The sequence below is a fragment of the Myotis daubentonii genome, chromosome 2 (assembly GCF_963259705.1).
Source record: "Myotis daubentonii chromosome 2, mMyoDau2.1, whole genome shotgun sequence".
Lineage (NCBI taxonomy): Eukaryota > Metazoa > Chordata > Mammalia > Chiroptera > Vespertilionidae > Myotis > Myotis daubentonii.
This window is the reverse complement of record NC_081841.1, coordinates 80,049,528-80,066,938: the sequence shown is the minus strand read 5'-3', so window position 1 is coordinate 80,066,938 and position 17,411 is coordinate 80,049,528. Positions and strand designations below refer to the sequence as shown.

The 17,411-nt window shown below is 39.4% G+C and overlaps 1 protein-coding gene across 5 annotated transcripts in view; it reads left to right on the top strand.

The window, feature by feature from the left end:
* The first annotated feature begins 237 nt into the window (after window positions 1–237).
* Window positions 238–17,411, top strand: part of PPFIA2 (PTPRF interacting protein alpha 2) — a 462,495-nt gene continuing 445,321 nt past the window's right edge. For all 5 annotated transcript variants that reach the window (XM_059683716.1, XM_059683713.1, XM_059683711.1 and 2 more), the window contains exons 1-2: window positions 238–473; window positions 4,578–4,828. In XM_059683716.1, coding sequence (XP_059539699.1) covers window positions 4,580–4,828 — 249 coding nt within the window. In that variant the 5' untranslated portion in view covers window positions 238–473; window positions 4,578–4,579. The remainder of the gene's footprint in view (window positions 474–4,577; window positions 4,829–17,411) is intronic.

The following is a 17,411-nucleotide window of genomic DNA, read 5'->3' as shown; positions in this document are numbered from 1 at the left end:
TGGGCCTGGACGGGGAGCAGTGCCACTAGATTAAGTTTCTGCAGGTCCAACCCAGCCCCCAGTTCCCGGCTCCCCGCGCCGGGTGTCCGGCTGCACGCGTGGAGCTGGGGCGGCTCTGGCAAAGGGGCCGCTGCTGCTTTAAGAGCCGCCTCCCCCTCTCCTCCCTTTGACAATGGTCTGAACCGAGCTCTGCTTCCCAAAGCAAAATTTGTAATATGCCATTTTTCCGATGGACGCTTCTCCTTCGGGCTGCTGACGGAGCCGCGGGAAGATGCGGGGCCGCTGCCTCGCCACGCAGCCGGGGCAGGTTCCGGAGGGCGCGGGGGCGCGCGCGGGTCTGAGCCGCCTTTCTCCTCCCATTGCCAGGGGAATGGTCCAGGAGCGCCGGGCGTGAGCCTCCCCCTGGTCCAGCCGGAGACTGCGGTTGTCATTGATCCATTGAAGAAGCAGGACCCGAAAACTACTGGCATTAGGTACAATAACTGTCTTTGAGTTACATGGCTCCCCTACCGCTTTATTTATTTATTTTTTTTAACTCCCTCCCCGCCCCGGCCCCACCCCGCCCCCAGGGAAGATGAGATGCAAATTCCTCCTTGGCAATTACTGCTCTGTACCTTTTTGCTTTCCATCAGACTCCCATCCCTCCTCCTCTTTCCCTGCTGCCTCCCTGCTTGGTTCCCTCCTGTTGGGCAGAATGAAGAATGTTAAGTGTGGAAACGATGAAGTCAACTTCTTCAGGGGGTGGGGGTGTGGCCGAGAGATAACTGTCCAGCTCTGTGAGATGATCTGGCTCTTTGGCCAGCTGTAGAGGCACTGGGGTAAAGAAAGTGCAAAATGCTTCCCTTAGAGGTGATGGTATTATTTCCTGAGGACAGGAGATTTCAAAGGGTTAAATAGGAGGAGGAATATTCATGTAACATAATCAGACAATAGCTAGGATTTCTCTCAAGGAATTACTTTTGTGTGTGTGTGTGTGTTAACTGAGATGGAGCTGGGTTAGCTCTTAAAACTCAATCTTTGCAAAAGAAACTGACTACCAATGATAATTTCATCTTTGCCTCTACTAAGGTTTAAATCCTAGTGATCTGCCTGAATAAAGTGATTCACTGACAGGAAAAAACAAACACCTTTTGTAGTACTATTATATCTGTATAGGTATTGCTTAATGGTATACATTGCTAAGAAACACATTGGATCTTGAATCTTTTGGGTACTGACTCCAGTGGGCATTCAAACTTTTATTTTGAAATCTGGGAGATTTAGGAGACAGTCAAGGTTATGTGCTAAGAATAAGGGAGTTGGTTTTCCTTGTATAAAATTATTCAAGCTAAACTTATGCACTGGGATAATTAAACAAACCAACTTATTATTATTGTTTTTTCTTTTTAAAATAAAATAATCTCTACTAGGTCTTGAGACCTTCAGTAATTTAATGAACAAGGCATAAACATCTAGAAGAGGATAACATAATTCATGTATCCAATTGACTTTGAAGAGGAGGAGATAAAAAGGCAAATATCAAAGCAAAGTGTTAGTAATCCCTTCCTGGTTTTTCAGGAATTATGCTATGCAAGGCAGTTGTAATTTTGAAAATTATCAGAAAAGTTAGAAGTGGTATATGAAGATGAAATGTACTAGAGGTTGAATGATCATAGACTTCTGTACTGCCAAGTTGCTTCAGATGTCATCTATTCTATGAGAGGGTATTTAACTCTTACACTGAATATCTATTTTTAATTGCTTTTAATACCTAAAATGTGCATTTAAGAAATAGGTTATATTATATTTTAAGGATTATGCAAATATTTTGTAACTTACGTTAGAACCTGAGTTCTATTGCAAGAAGCTAAAGTAGTTCATGAAAGTGCCTTATTTTTTATAGAAACATAACCACCTCCTCTGCCCCCCCCCCCCCAGTTTTGTTGAGAAGAGTTCAGATGTTCAGATGTACTTATTTGGGTTGACTGCTGGTTAAGAAAAGCAGCATGTATTTATCTTATTTCCTAAGTAAATTTTGCATAGTTTGATTTTTTAAATTGAATGTGGAGAGTTCAGAGTACCCAATAAAATTAAATCTTTAGGCATAGAAATATAATGAATCAAAAACCAAAATATTCTTCCTGAAAAGATGAATGTTGGTCACTTTATAATAAAGAAATACTTGAATTTATAAAAGCCTTTATTATCTTACTGTGTAATCTCAGTTAGGTATACTATCAGAGCTTTAGAACACCTTTTTAAAAGCATAGATTATTAACCCTACTTTACAGAAGTTTTGACAGGTGAAGTGACTTTCCCTGGTTCACATGCTACAGAAGTGAAATTGAATCCAGTTCTCTTGAGTGAAGATTTAATAGACTTTCCAAAGTCCCCAAGGTGCTTCTTCTCATCATAGCATCTTTGGACTTAATCAAAGACCAGCTTTTATAGCTACCTAAGAGCCTGGTGACAAGCCTTTGTTAGAATTAGGGTAGTATGTTCAGGAGAAAATTATAAAGAAGTTAATCAATGAAGTTATAGTTTTCCTTGGAATTTAAAGTTGTTATAAGTAATTCTGAGTGAAGATGGGCTAGTGGCTTTCTTTCAAGAAAGCTATAATTTAAAATACAGATTTAATAATGTTTAAGTAATCCTAAAATTTAAACCTTGCAAGTGTTTTGACACAAATTGTCACAATGCAACCATTTTCTCTTCCAGTATTTTGTTGTAACCATACATGACAAACAAACAAACAAACAAACAAACAAAAAACACACAAAAAATTCTACATTGGCTCCTGGTAATGATTTCCCAGAATGACACAGCTGTGTGTATGTCATGCATGGCAAGTAAACTAATCATTTTAAATATTCAAATGTTTTGGAACACGTTTTTGCAATTTCCTTTCAATCAATGTAAAGAAAATTTGTAAATTTAGGAGTCTCTTTTTATTCCATCTTTGTTATAGTGTTTGAATAAAATGCAAAATAAAAAAATACAAATAATATTTTATTTTCATCATTATTTAACAATAGTAACAATGTATGTGTGTGTGTGTGTGTGTGTGTGCCTGTGTGCACACATGTGTGCATGAATACATCCTGTGTATCTACCCTGTTATTTATTTTAGGGTGAATAAGAAATTAACAAGTCAAATTCTTACCTACAGGTAGCACAGTGTTTTGAATGATAAGCAATAATTCCAAGCATTATCTTGAATTATTCTAAAAATCACCCTCCTTAAATTTTTTACATAGGGTAGCAGTGGCAAAAGTACTTTTATCTTTCTGAAAGTTTCTCCTAGTTTTCAGTGAGCCCTGACCAAATCATTTACAGATAATTGAATTTCTCTCCTCAATAACTCAATTTATAGAAAGAATTACATAAAAAATAATTAACTATTGAGCTGTTAAGTCTTGACATTTTATTTGAAAATATCATCATAAACATTTTCCCCAAGGACAGGAATATGTAGGCAGAAAAATGAATTGACCTTGCATTATAAAACCAAAGAATGCTTCAGGATCAACAGCCAAACCAGCCTTGCTCCACATCAGCCTTCTACAAAACCAAGCCCTCTAATTAATAGCTCCTGGCCTCAGGACAACAGCTGAAGCTGAGATGTGTTTGATTCTTTTAAAAATATAAGACAGAGCATAACTGAGAAAACGAGATAATTTCTGATTATTCAAATGCCACACGATAGATCAGTGTTGCATCCTAATGTCTGTGTTGTCTATTTTAAAATAAATCAATAATTTTTTTTTTAAATATCCTGTGCAGTTAATCTATTTCATGACTGGTAGCCTCTGATTAGCAGCTGAGATGTGAAGTTACTGCATTGGCTAATGTAATTCATGGTATCTGTTTTGTGGAGTATTCGAAAGTGTTGGTTTGTATTGTTTGGATGAAAACCAGACAGTGAAGCTCACAGGAAACAAAGGAATCTTCAGTGCAATTAGTAGTATATTAACCTAAACAAATGTATGCGCCTCAGTCTATTTCATAAAGCTTATATTTAATTCAGTCACTTTACCGTGTAGTCTACTGCAGGAATTTAGGGAGAGAGCATGTGAAAATAATAAAATGGGAGTTTTGAAGTAAAAAAGCTTTAAATTGGTATGAAAAAAAAGTTGATAAAATAAAAAAGTAAAAACTGTTAATGGTATAAACAGAATACCCTCTTATTTGTAAATTTTCCTGAATAAAAGAGTGAACATTAATTCATTGAATTAGTTAAGTCATTTAAAAATAATTTACTGCCCACCCATTAAGGGGCAGACCCTGCTTGTTGTTAACAATATAACAAATAAAGATAACATGAAGGTATTAGCAATAAGGGATTTGTAAATTTATAGGGGAAGAAAGGTGACCGATTAATAAATGTAGTAACATGTTACTATAAATTGAATTAGGTGGAATAAATCATGAAAAAATAATCACTTTTCCTTGAGCTCAAAATATTTAGTTTGCTTGGAATAAGGGAAAAAGAGACAATTAGGCTAAGGAGCTGCAAAGCATTTGCTGGGTGGAGGCCTGGGCAGCATTTTTGGAAAACATTTCTTTACTAAACTCCCCTCCCCTTTACTTTCTTTAAGCAATGATGTGTGAAGTGATGCCCACGATTAATGAGGACACCCCAATGAGCCAAAGGGGGTCCCAAAGCAGTGGCTCGGACTCAGACTCCCATTTTGAGCAGCTGATGGTGAATATGCTTGATGAAAGGGACCGTCTTCTAGACACCCTACGGGAGACCCAAGAAAGTCTTTCGCTTGCCCAGCAAAGACTGCAGGATGTCATCTACGACAGAGATTCGCTCCAAAGACAGCTCAACTCAGCCCTGCCACAGGTATGCTTCCTGGTATCATTTGTCCTTCCAACTGCAATTGAAAATATGATAAGACTTAAGTAAGCTTTGTTTCATTTCCATTCTTATAATTACATTTCCCTTTATAATATATGGTATGCATGTTTTGGTGAGAAACAAATTAAGAATTGATACTAATTCACATAAAACCTTGCCTCAAAGAAAATTGTGGCATGTTGGTGATGGGAAGTTTGAAGCATGAGTTTCTATCTGGTCTTTTCTTTTTATTTTATTTTAATTTAATCTGTATGTTTTGGTGGGGGTGGAAAAAATCACCTGTTGATCACCAGAATATGGGAACAGTTGATTTCTCTTCCTTGCTTTTTAAACACAATCATGACATTTGGAAGTATGTGCTTTCCATTTTCAGTTGTGTGTTCTATCTTTGGAAGTGATAACAGTTTGGAAAACTACTGTCTAATTATTTTTATTTAGACAGCGTTAGGAATATTTCTTTAAAAATGCCTAACACCTGCTTAAAAATTCTGGGAGTTATTGATGTATTGCCTTCTCCACTCAAAAACATTTCAACCAGTTTCTTTTAATAAACTATTTTGGAAATTAGAAAAAGAGCAAAAGTTCAGCACCATTCTCACAAACTTAAAATTGTTAGATGAGTTATTTTTTTAGAATATTTTTGTGAAGAATATCATTTTATAAAAAAATGATATGAAATTTTAAGGATTTCCAGATTATTTATATAGAAAGTTAGTAATGAAAGTTAATTTTCTTATTTAAGAGTAGCATACTTGTGTTTATTTGAGGTATGGAAAAAAAGCTAAGAAAATGAACAAGATTTTTAATAATAACTTCCAATATATACTCTATTTTTTTGTAAAATATACAAAAAACCCTAACCGGTATGGCTCAGTGGATAGAGCATCAGCCTGCAGACTCAAGGGTCCCAGGTTCGAATCCGGTCAAGGGCATGTACCTTGGTTGCAGGCACATCCCCAGTGGGGAGTGTGCAGGAAGCAGCTGATTGATGTTTTTCTCACATCGATGTTTCTAGAGATCCCTCTCCCTTCCTCTCTGTAAAAAATCAATAAAGTATATTTAAAAAGAATATATATATATATATATACAAAAAAATGGTCCTCTTCTTTACATACAATATAGCAAATGTTGAAGAGTTTACTTCTATCTGTGAAATTATATCTTGTAAATATTATGCTTTCATAAATATTAAAATATATATAATGAAAGTTGATGAAATTCTAAATCCAGCTGTATTATTAACTTACACTGTGGTGTTGAGGTACTGATGACTATCAGAATGGAAAGGACCACCTAGAAACTTTTTCACACCCCCATTAGGTAATCCCGTAACTCTATATGGATAACTCGTGTCCTAGTTCTTTTCATTTTCAGCCAGCTTGTCTTGTTTTGAGATATAATAATATTTCCAGTAACTCTCACCTGTAGGTACACTGGTGTGTCTAATTACACAGAATGAGTTGATTCATTTCAAAAATTTCATCAATAATTTTATTCTTAAAGCTAGACCTTTCAGGCTTTGCAATTGTTCTTCATAAGGTAATTTCTACAGTGATCACATCGTGTTTACTCCTCACTAGGATTATTTGAGTTGGTCAATGCTGGTATTAAAGGGTGGTCCCTGAACCAAACATATTATTCATTATCTTCTGTGACAAGCATAGAATGGGACAATCATTTCTCTTTCTAGGTAGAGTGTTTCATTATCAGAAGCATAGGACTGTATTATATTTGAGAGCAGCTTCAACATACTTTCAGTATGTCCTGGGACAGTAGTCAACTTATAAGTGAGTTGCAAAAATGTTACCTGTGTTCCCATTTTCCCTACTCTTCTTGGAAGTTAATCCTTTGTCCTAAGTGCAAGAATATGCATGTATCCCTCCTACATTTATCTTTTCATATTTTATTCAAGCCTGATGATGTTGATTTGGATCCTAACCCTACCAAAGTGATTCTAAGAATAATTTGGGTTTTTGAAATTTTTCTCTCTATCTTTACAAAATGAGTGATTATTTGATAAGGATGATGAAGACAGAAAGTACTAGAACAAGATTTTTTGGGGGAAAAGAAAAAAAGCTGGAAATGTTTTCATCATAATATTATTGTATAGATAAATCTATTCTTAAAGGTATAAGAATGAAAAATTTTAATTCTAGAAATTCACCTATGTTGAATATCTGGTTTATAACATGACCTAAAATTTCAAGTTTTGAATTTTAGTTAATCTCTTATCCAAACACTTTGGGGCCAGGTGTTTTAGAATTCAGAATTTTCCTTAGTGTTTTGTATATATGTAATAAATATTATAAAATACTTCTGCAGATGGATTCTGGATAGAACCCCATAAATACACATTTACATATCTGAAGATAATTCTATGGATATTTCTATTGTATGGAAAAAAAACCTATAAATGTCTCATGTTAGTACAGGCCTGGTTTTACCACCAATCAAGGTTGCAACACACAACAAAATATCAGTTTATAGAGTGTATAGGTTTGGGAATTATATACTAGGCATTATGAACCTGTACATTTAGATGCACATGGTTTCAATCTGTTCTACAAATACTTTGACACATTCCTTCAATATTGTTTTGTAGTTTACAATTATAAATATCAAATACTCCTAGTAATCCACAGGTTCTTAAGTGATCGTCCTGTCATTTTAGTAACATACTCTGTACCTTAAGGGCTATAATTTTCTGTAAGTAATAGAAGAGTATTCTTCTTTAATTGTTATCTTTGAATCTTTTTCAATATTTTGTAAGCAATGTACTTGCACTGATTGGTGGCACTGCACTTGACATTTATCTTGATGGAGAAAATGATTACCATAAATGTGAGTTTTAAGGCAGAAATAAAGCATGTAAAATTGAAAATTACTATAAATACATCACATGAAAATTATTTTAGCAAATATGGGAGAGAATTCAAAGCAGAGTCAAACTTTATGACACATCATCATAAAAATTGCCTATCTAATACTTGTAGATATTGACGACTTGGTGTTTTGCTTTAGTTACTTTCTCTCTTATCATTCTTTTATGAACAATGCATCAGTGATTAGTTCTTCACTATATGAGTGGGTATAAATGTGTTTAAATAGGACTCATAGTTTTAAATTATTCCACATCTCCAGGCCTGATGTTTCTTAACTACTCACTCAATTTTTTTACCTCACACAGATCCATGTACATGTTCCACAGAACCTCAGATTCTATGTGCCTCAAACTCAGTCATCATCTGTCTCCCACTCCTCAACCTAATCTGCTTGAATTCCTCACCCAGACACCTGAGAATCCTCATAGATGAAGTCTTCTTTCTCATCTCTGAATTTAAACCTCTTTGGGACATACTGTTTTTAATCTCTTAAGTAATTCTCAAATCTCTCTGTATTTTCTGGTTTTCTGCAGCTGACTCACTTCTTACCTTAGCCTAGCCTTTATATCTTGCCAGAAGCCTTCTCTGAATGCCCAGGTATATTTCCTCTGTGTTCCTTACCCTTATCATTTAGCATATTATCATTAATATATCTGATTAGGTGGCTAGATTGTAGGCTCCTTGAGAACAGGCACACATGTCAATCATCTACAACCCTCTCAACCAGCAGAGTAACAGAAGTAAGGACTTTCAAGGTAAAACTAGAACTAAATGTACATGGTTTAATATAAAGAGAGCAATACATTTGAAATGGGAAGATTTGGTTTGTATTGTGACTCTACCATACATCATAAATTTGAGTCAGGACTTCAGATTTCCATACTACAAAAAGTGGTTAATATAAATACCTCAAATGATAGTTTATGATGATTAAAGAAAAGAATGTAAGTAATAATGTAAGTAAAAATTAATTTGTAAAGCATTATATAAAAAATGGTTGTATTTGTTTTATCCAGAATGCCTAAAGATAAACTAATTTCTACATATGTATGCCAATGAGCATTAGAACAACTTACTAAGAATATTGATAAAATAAACAGTCTAACATTTTTGAAATCAGAATAAATATTTGTTAATTGCTAATATGCTTATTAAGAATATTTAAAGAAAAATTAAAGACAGTGAGATTTTTTAAAAAATATATTTTATTGATTTTTTTACAGAGAGGAAGGGAGAGGGATAGAGAGTTAGAAACATCAATGAGAGAGAAACATCTATCAGCTGCTTCCTGCACACTCCCTACTAGGGATGTGCCCACATCCAAGGTACATGCCCTTGACCGGAATCAAACCTGGGACCCTTCAGTCCTCAAGCCGATGCTCTATCCACTGAGCCAAACCAGTTAGGGTGACAGTGAGATTTCTATTGCAAAAAATCTACACTAATAAAAGAGAAAGATGCAAATTGACCATACCTTCACAATGCCCACCAGCCAATCAGGAGTGAGTATGCAAATTAACCCAACAAAGATGGCAGGTTAATTTGCATACACAGTCACCGAGCAGCCAGGGGCAGGTTGGGACACCATGGTAACAATGCAGGCGTTCCGCCCCGCCCCAGTTGCTCCGGGCATCTGGGCAGTGGGAAGGCGGAAAGGTGGCTCTAGGCTGGAATGAAGACGGTGCCGGCAGCCAGGGGAAGGAAGGTCCATTCTTGCATGAATCTTTGTGCACTGGGCCTCTAGCCATATATAAAAGTTTAAAATTAATTTTTATCATTTTATTTAGCATTTATTGAGGGCCTTCTGTATATTATTAAATGGTTACATATATTTGTAAAGGGATTAGAAAAAAAGGAATATAATTTGGTTCCCAGAGAATTTAGGGAATAGAGTTGCTTAGCAAAAATATATAAGTGGATCAAAATTAATATGGTAAAAGATTATAGAAGTAATGAAAATATTTGCGATATAATATTGATTGTGATTAACTGCAGAAAGTTTCATGTGGAAAGCAATTTTAGAGAGTTATTTTTAGGAAAAGGTTGGAAATAACTCGGGTATTCCATGTGAAGGAGTAAAATTTTGCATAGGCTTCTGTTCAAGGACATTTGGAGGATAGAAATTCAGCCTATACTTTGCTTTCAGGTTTAGGCTTTGGGTTTCCTAATATTCACAGTATCCCCCACCCCTTTTTTTTCTTAAAGAAGACGAGGAATTAAGTAAGGAGAATAACAACAGATTTATTTATTGAAAGATTTTAGGGTAGGAATGAAATTTTTTGTAGTGGCAATGGAGGAGTGTGGCCTGTTCATACGTGTGGTGACAGCTAAGAACAGAAGTTTCTTAGCTGGATACTTAGTAGAATTATTAATGAACTGGTGATATGATAAGGTAATAATGAAGAAATATTATTCTGATGTTTGATTTAGGATAGATTGCATACTATTCACGTATTAGCTATCTTGCTAAAATAATGTGGTGTGACAAACAACACAAAAGCTTAGTGTCATGCCAAAATATTGGTTTATGAAATTCAGGTGTCTTGACTTGGATTGGTTGATCTTGGCTATGCTCACTTATGCCACTGGTTAGCTAAAGGTTGACATGGTTAGTTATACTGGCCATTGTCTGATATAGATGGCCTTAGCTAGACCAACTGGACTCACTCAACTCTTTGCATGTGTTTAATCCTGCAATAGGCCAGATTATTCATGGTCATGGCAAAGGAGTACAAGAAAAACAGAAACAAGCAAGTGCTCCATAAGCTTCTTTTTGGGTATTTTTGGTAATATCACTTGGCTTAGACCAAAGACCAAGTGGAAAGCAATACAAAAATTACATGGAAAAACTACAGGGAGGGACGAAGCAGGGACCATAAGTGTAATTCATCTATTGCTAAAATAATGCTGTGTAATCTACGCTAAAAGAGTTACTTAGGTAATCATTATGTTAGGAAAACATTATCATGGTAATGTATCAGTTTTGGTGAAATGTAGGAATTTAAAATAGGATTGTGAAGCTTGAATATAATAGAAACAATACAAATGGAAAGAATATTGAGGAGAAAAAAGAAACAAGAATTAGTAATGAACTGAATGGCCAAGGCTTTGGACTTGAGTTTGAAGATTTGATTATTTATTTATTTAAAATATATTTTTATTGATTTCAGAGTGGAAGGGAGAGGGAGAGAGAGATAGAAACATCAGTGATGAGAGAGAATCATTGATCGGCTGCCCCCTGCATGCCCCACACTGGGGATCAAGCCTGCAATCCAGGCATGTGCCCTGACTGGGAATTGAACCATGACCCCCTGGTTCATAGGTCAATGATAAACCACTGAGCCATGCGGGCCAGATGGAAGATTTGAATTTGAACTGGAGTCCTTTCCCTTACTAGCTGAGGAACCACTGGTATATAACTTGACTTCTCTGAAACTCTGTTTCCTTAATTCAGCGGTTCTCAACCTGTGGGTCGCAACCTCTTTGGTGGTCGAATGACCCTTTCACAGGGTCGCCTAAGACCATCCTGCATATCAGATATCAGATATTTACATTATGGTTCATAACAATAGCAACATTACAGTTATGAAGTAGCAACAAAAATAATTTTATGGTTGGGTCACAACATGAGGAACTGTATTTAAAGGGCCAAAAGGTTGAGAACCAGTGCCTTAATTGGAAGAAGGGATGATATCTTCTCTTAGGAGTGGTTGAAAAGAGCTGTGTGTACTAGTATGTGCTTCAGAAACCCTGAACATTATAAAATGTCAGGAGGTATTTTTCATTAACTGGGATGTGCTCATATACTCTCCAAAGAGGAATTAAATTAAAAAAGGCTACTTGTGGAGAAGAGGGATATGTTTTTGTTTTGACATTTTATTTATTTTTTTATTTTTTAACTTTATATTTAATGTTGACACTATTACAGATGTCCCCATTTCCCCCTTTGCCCACCTCTACCCAAATTCTACTCCCCCTTCCCTCTGGCCATCACTGCACTGTTGTCTGTGTCTAGGGTTTATGCATATATGTTCTTTGGCTAATTCTTTCACCTTCCTTCATCCACTTTCCCCAGCCCCCTCCCTTCTGATAGCTGTCAATCTGTTCTATGCATCCAAGACTCTGGTTCTATTTTGTTTGACAGTTTATTTTGTTCCTTGGATCCCACATATAAGTGAGGTCATATGGTATTTGTCTTTCTCTGACTGGCTTATTTCACTTAGCATAATCTCCAGGTTTATATTTTGACATTTTAAAATGCAAAATATTTAAGTAAATTTGATGAGAGTGACAGAAATTACTTTTATTCTGGAGGCACACTACCTAGGTATCTTTTTGGCTTGCTAGTTACTAGCTCAATAACCCTGGTCAAAGTAGTTAATTCAAATAATGATAGAACCTGCCTTATAGGATCATTATGAGAAATAAATGAGCTGGAACATGTCAAATGATCAATTCAATGCCTCATAGATAGTACATGCTCAATAAATGTTAAAAGCCACTATTGATGCTGTTATTATTACCATAGATGTTATCATCATTATTAGCCAACCTTAACTGCACAATTGTACTGGGTAATAATGAACACTGGCACACAGTGAAAGCACTAAAATCCTTACTGTCTAAAAATCTTTATCAAATTTTGCAAAGTCCTTTTATTATTTATTTGTGTGTGTTTTTTTTTAAATCTTAACTACACTCTTCTAAATAGTTTTCCCACATTCTCTATTTCTTCAAAGTCCACTCTCACGTGTTTCTTGAATTAAGTCAAACAACATCCTTTCCTATTGTGCTGAGAAGATAAAATCTGGGTTGAGCTTCTTGCTTTTAAGGGAAACCTAATGCCACCACACTAAGCATTTTGTCCGTTGCTCCTGTCAGAAAGATGCTGCATTTTTTACTACCTCTTATTGTAGTCATTCTATTTTTTTGATGGCTATTTCTACCAGTTGGCAATTTTCCCACAGAGGCAACTGAAATGGTATTCACTTTAAGCTTGTATTTTTCATTATTTCTATCTCTTAATTTCTATCTCTTTTTTTAACCTTTACAATCAGACTTCTATCATCATCATTCTTCTAAAACTGAATTTCTGTATGCTATCAATGGATGCAGCTTTTTAATCTATCTATCCTTTCTTTCTCCATGCTTCTTGTATCTTTGTGCCAAGCAATGCTATTAATTATTTTATCTTGAAATTCTAATGTCCTTAATTCTCTATAACCGTTTCTTTTCTAGGTTACTAGGTATGTTGTCCTTCAATATACATTCTTTTTCACATACAATTATACACTTATTTATACCCATAATTGTCTTTATTTACTATGTTCTCTAATCTTAAGCATTGCTTTTCCTTCTTACGACTAATACTTCACTCTAAATCCTTGATCCCTCCTTCTCATCTCCTCCAATTATTTTTTTTTTCTGTCTCTGGTATCTTCAGCTTCCCCGTTTCTCTCTCTCTCTCTCTCTTTCTCTCTCTCTCTCTCTCTCTCTCTCTCTTTCTTTCTCTCTCTCTCTCTCTCTCTCTCTCTCTCTCTCTCTCTCTCTCTCTCACACACACACACACACACACACACACACTGGCTTTTGGGGTAACATTAAAATCTATACCTTAAAAGTAAAATGATGATAAGTACAATTCTATCTAATAAAAGAGAAACATGGTAATTAGCCGTACGTCTGCTACCCTTCCCATTGGCTAATCAGGGCCATATACAAATTTACTTCCAGCCAAGATGGAGGCTGGCAGCCAGGCAGCTGGAAGCGAACATGAGGCTTGCTTGCTTCAGTGACGGAGGACTCCAACGTTCCCCGCCTGCCTTGCCGGCATCTGAGCTTGCAGTTTGAAACATTGTTACAAATATAGAAGCTAAACAAAACCCCAGAAACCTGCTTTCAGCCAGCCGGGATCTCAGAGCTGGAGTTGATACAGTGTTTCAATTATAGAACCCAAACAAACCAGATAACTGATTTCAGCAGCAGAGGCCTCAGAGCTGGAGCCAGAGCTAAAGCTGGCCCAGAATAAAAAAGAAAAAAAGAAAAAAAGGATCAGTTGGGAGCTTCAATCACCCACCAGCCTGAAAACAGCCCTCAGCCCCTCACCCAGACTGGATAGGCACCCCAGTGGGGACCCCCACCCTGAAGGGTTTGTGACCAGCTGCAAACAGCCATCATCCCCTTATTTAGGCTGGCCAGGCACCCCAGTGGGGACCCCCACCCTGATCCAGGACACCCTTCAGGGCAAACCAGCCCGCCCCCACCCATGCACCAGGCCTCTATCCTATATAGTAAAAGGGTAATATGCCTCCCAGCACCAGGATCAGCGGAGCCGAGAGGCCTCCCGGCACTGGGATCAGCGTGACAAGGGGCAGCGCCCAAACCCCCTGATCGCCCTGCGGCTCTGTGTGTGACAGGGGGCGGGGCTACAACCTCCCTATCCGCCCTGCTCTGTTCGTGATAGGGGAAGGCGCCCCAACCCCCAGATCAGCCCTGCTCTGTGCCTGATAGGGGGGAGCTCCCCAACCCCCTGACCGCCCTGCGGCTCTGTGTGTGACAGCGTGCGGTGCCCCAACCCCCTGATCAGCCCTGCTCTGTGTGACAGGGTGCGGCGCCCCAACGCCCCCCCCCCCCACACACACACACGGGCCCTGCTCTGTGTGTGACGGGGTAGAGCCATAACCTCCCCATCGGCCCTGCTGTGAGTGTGAGAGTGGGGGCACCCCAACCCCCTGATCCGCCTTGCTCTGTGTGTGACAGGGGGCGGTGCCCCAACTCCCCTATTGGCCCTGCTCTGTGAGTGACGGGGGGAGCTCCCCAACCCCCTGATTGACACTGCTCTGTGCGTGAAATGGTACGGAGCCCCAACCCCCTGGATGGGCCTTGCTCTGTGCGTGACAGGGGGCAGTGCCCCAACCTCCTGATTGGCCCTGCTCTGTTCGTGACAGGGGGTGGTGCTGCAACCTCTCCATTGACCCTCCCTTGAGTGTGACGGAGGCGGTGCCCCAACTCCCCAATCAGCCCTGCTCTGAGCCCAACCAGGGCCTGCACTTAGGGATTGGGCCTGCCCTCTGCCACCTGGGAGCAGGCTTAAGCCAGCAGGGCGTTATCTCCCGAGGGGTCCCAGACTGTGAGAGGGCACAGGCCAGGCTGAGGGACCCCCCTCTCTCCCCTCCGAGTGCACAAATTTTTTTGCACCAGGCCTCTAGTCTATACTAATAAAAGGATAATATGCTAATTAGACCGTACGTCTTCTGGATGACCATCCGGACATCCTTCCGGACAAATCCAGGGGGGTGGGTGCGAGGCAGAGGCAGAGGCAGTTAGGGGGTGATCAGGCAGGCAGACAGAGCGGTTAGGGGCAATCAGGTAGGCAGACGGCTCCTCACAGGTTTGGCCCTGCCCCCCCAGCAAGCAGTTAGGGGTGATCAGGCAGGCAGAAGAGCAGTTAGGGGCATCAGGCAGACAGGGAGAGTGGTTAGGGGTGATCAGGCAGGCAGGCAGGTGAGCGGTTAGGAGCCAGCGGTCCTGGATTGCGAGAGGGATGTCTGACTGCCGGGTTAGGCAGGGATTGGGCCTAAATGGGCAGTCGGACATCCCCTGAGGGGTCCTGGATTGGAGAGGGTACAGGCTGGGCTGAGGGACCCCCCTCCTGTGCACTAATTTCATGCACCGGGCCTCTAGTACCAATAAAAAACAAAACAAAAACAAAGCACTGTCTCCCCAATCTAACTTTTCTTTTCCTATAAACTTCTTTCCCATCTTGTCTGTCCTCCCCTTCTATTGGCTTTCCCTCCAACTCAGTGCTCAAAATTACATCTCCATTAACCAATTAATGAATGTGGTGGTTTTGTTTTATTAAAATTCACCATAAAATTTGACACTGTGATTACTCCCTTCTCAACAAAACAAAACAAAACAAAACAAAACAAAACAAAACAAAACAAACACCTACTCTCTTGATTTTTATGACAACAAACTGTCTTGGTTTTTAAATCATTTTGATTTTTTCTCTAATTTTTTTATATGTGCAACTCCTCATCTAGCCACTCTTTAGATGTTAAATAAGATGAATAATAGCAATAGCGAACATTTCTGAACTCTCCCACAATGCCAGGAATGTTTCATTTAAGTATCCACATATTAAAATGGGAGTCTTTCTTTCTGTGGAGAGGAGTCTAAATAAGTGGGGTGTGAGACTTTACTTGCAGGGCATGATAAGATATAGTCCTACTATAAGTCTAGCATTAATTAGCTCAACCTCCATTTTAAGATTCTAAAGCTTGAGGTGATAAAGCTCAAAGGGATAGGGTTTTCTTGGAGAGCTGTTGCTTTGCTGTGTATAATCTACCCTTCCATGTATGAGGGCTGAGTGGTTCCTGTTCAACTTAATTAAGTGAGAAGGTCTTCAGGGAAAACATTCAGAGAGTTTGATGTTTGTTTCCTCCAAGATGAATATGATGAAGGATATAGCATCTGAAGTCAAATGTAGCTTGAGATATCCTGCCTCTATGGTATATTAAAGAGTCATAGTATCAGGCAAGTTGTAAGAACTCCAAGGTCAAGACAAAAGTTGGTGGTTTTTTGAAGAGCCAATGAGAACCTCAAAAGTGGAGCTTGGCCCAGCTGGTTCAGCTTAGTTGGTTGAGCATCATCCCATGCAGCAAGAGATTACCTATTCCATTCCTGGTCAGGGCACATGCCCAGTTGTGGTCTCAGTCCCCAGTAGGAGGCATGCAGGAGGCATGTAGGAGGCAGCCAATTGATATTCTATCTCATCAATGCTTCTATCTCTCTCACCCTCTCCCTTCCTCTCTTAAATCTCTGAAATCATTAAAAAACAGATTTAAAAAAGGGGATGAGCTTGCTTAGGATTATTTTTGTGTAAACCTACAGAGCAGGGCCGATCAGGGAGTTGGGGCGCCTTCCCCTGTCATGAACAGAGCAGGGCGGATAGGGAGGTTGTGGCCCCGCCCCATGTCACACACAGAGCCGCAGGGCGATCAGGGGGTTGGGCGCTGCCCCCTGTCACGCTGCTCCAAGGGCCAGGAGGGCTCCCGGCTCCGCTGATCCCGGTGCTGGGAGGCATATTACCCTTTTACTATATAGGATAGAGGCCTGGTGCACAGGTGGGGGCCGGCTGGTTTGCCCTGAAGGGTGTCCTGGATCAGGGTGGGGGTCCCGCTTAGGTGCCTGGCCAGCCTGGATGAGGGGATGATGGATGTTTGCAGCTGGTCACACACCCTTCTGGGTGGGGGTCCCTACTGGGGTGCCTGGCCAGTCTGGGTGAGGGGCTGAGGGCTGTTTTCAGGCTGGTGGGTGACTGAAGCTCCCAAACTCTCCTTTTTTTCATTTTTTTTTTTTTTTAAATTCTGGGATTTATTTACCTTCTATGGCTGTCACTGGAACTGAGAGCCGGCTTTATCTCTGAGGCTCGGCTCCAGCTCTGAGACCTTGGCTGCTGAAAGCAGGTTCTGGGTTTGTTTGGGTTCTATAATTGAAACACTGTTGCAACTCCAGCTCAGCCGGCTGGCTGAAAGCATGTGGTTTGTTTAGCTTCTATAATTGCAACATTGTTTCTTAGAGTACAGCTCAGAGCCCAGCAGCGGCAGGTGGAGAACCTTGGCTTCCTCCTTCACTGGAGCAAGCAAGCCTCCTATTTGCTTCAGCTGCCTGGCTGCTGGATG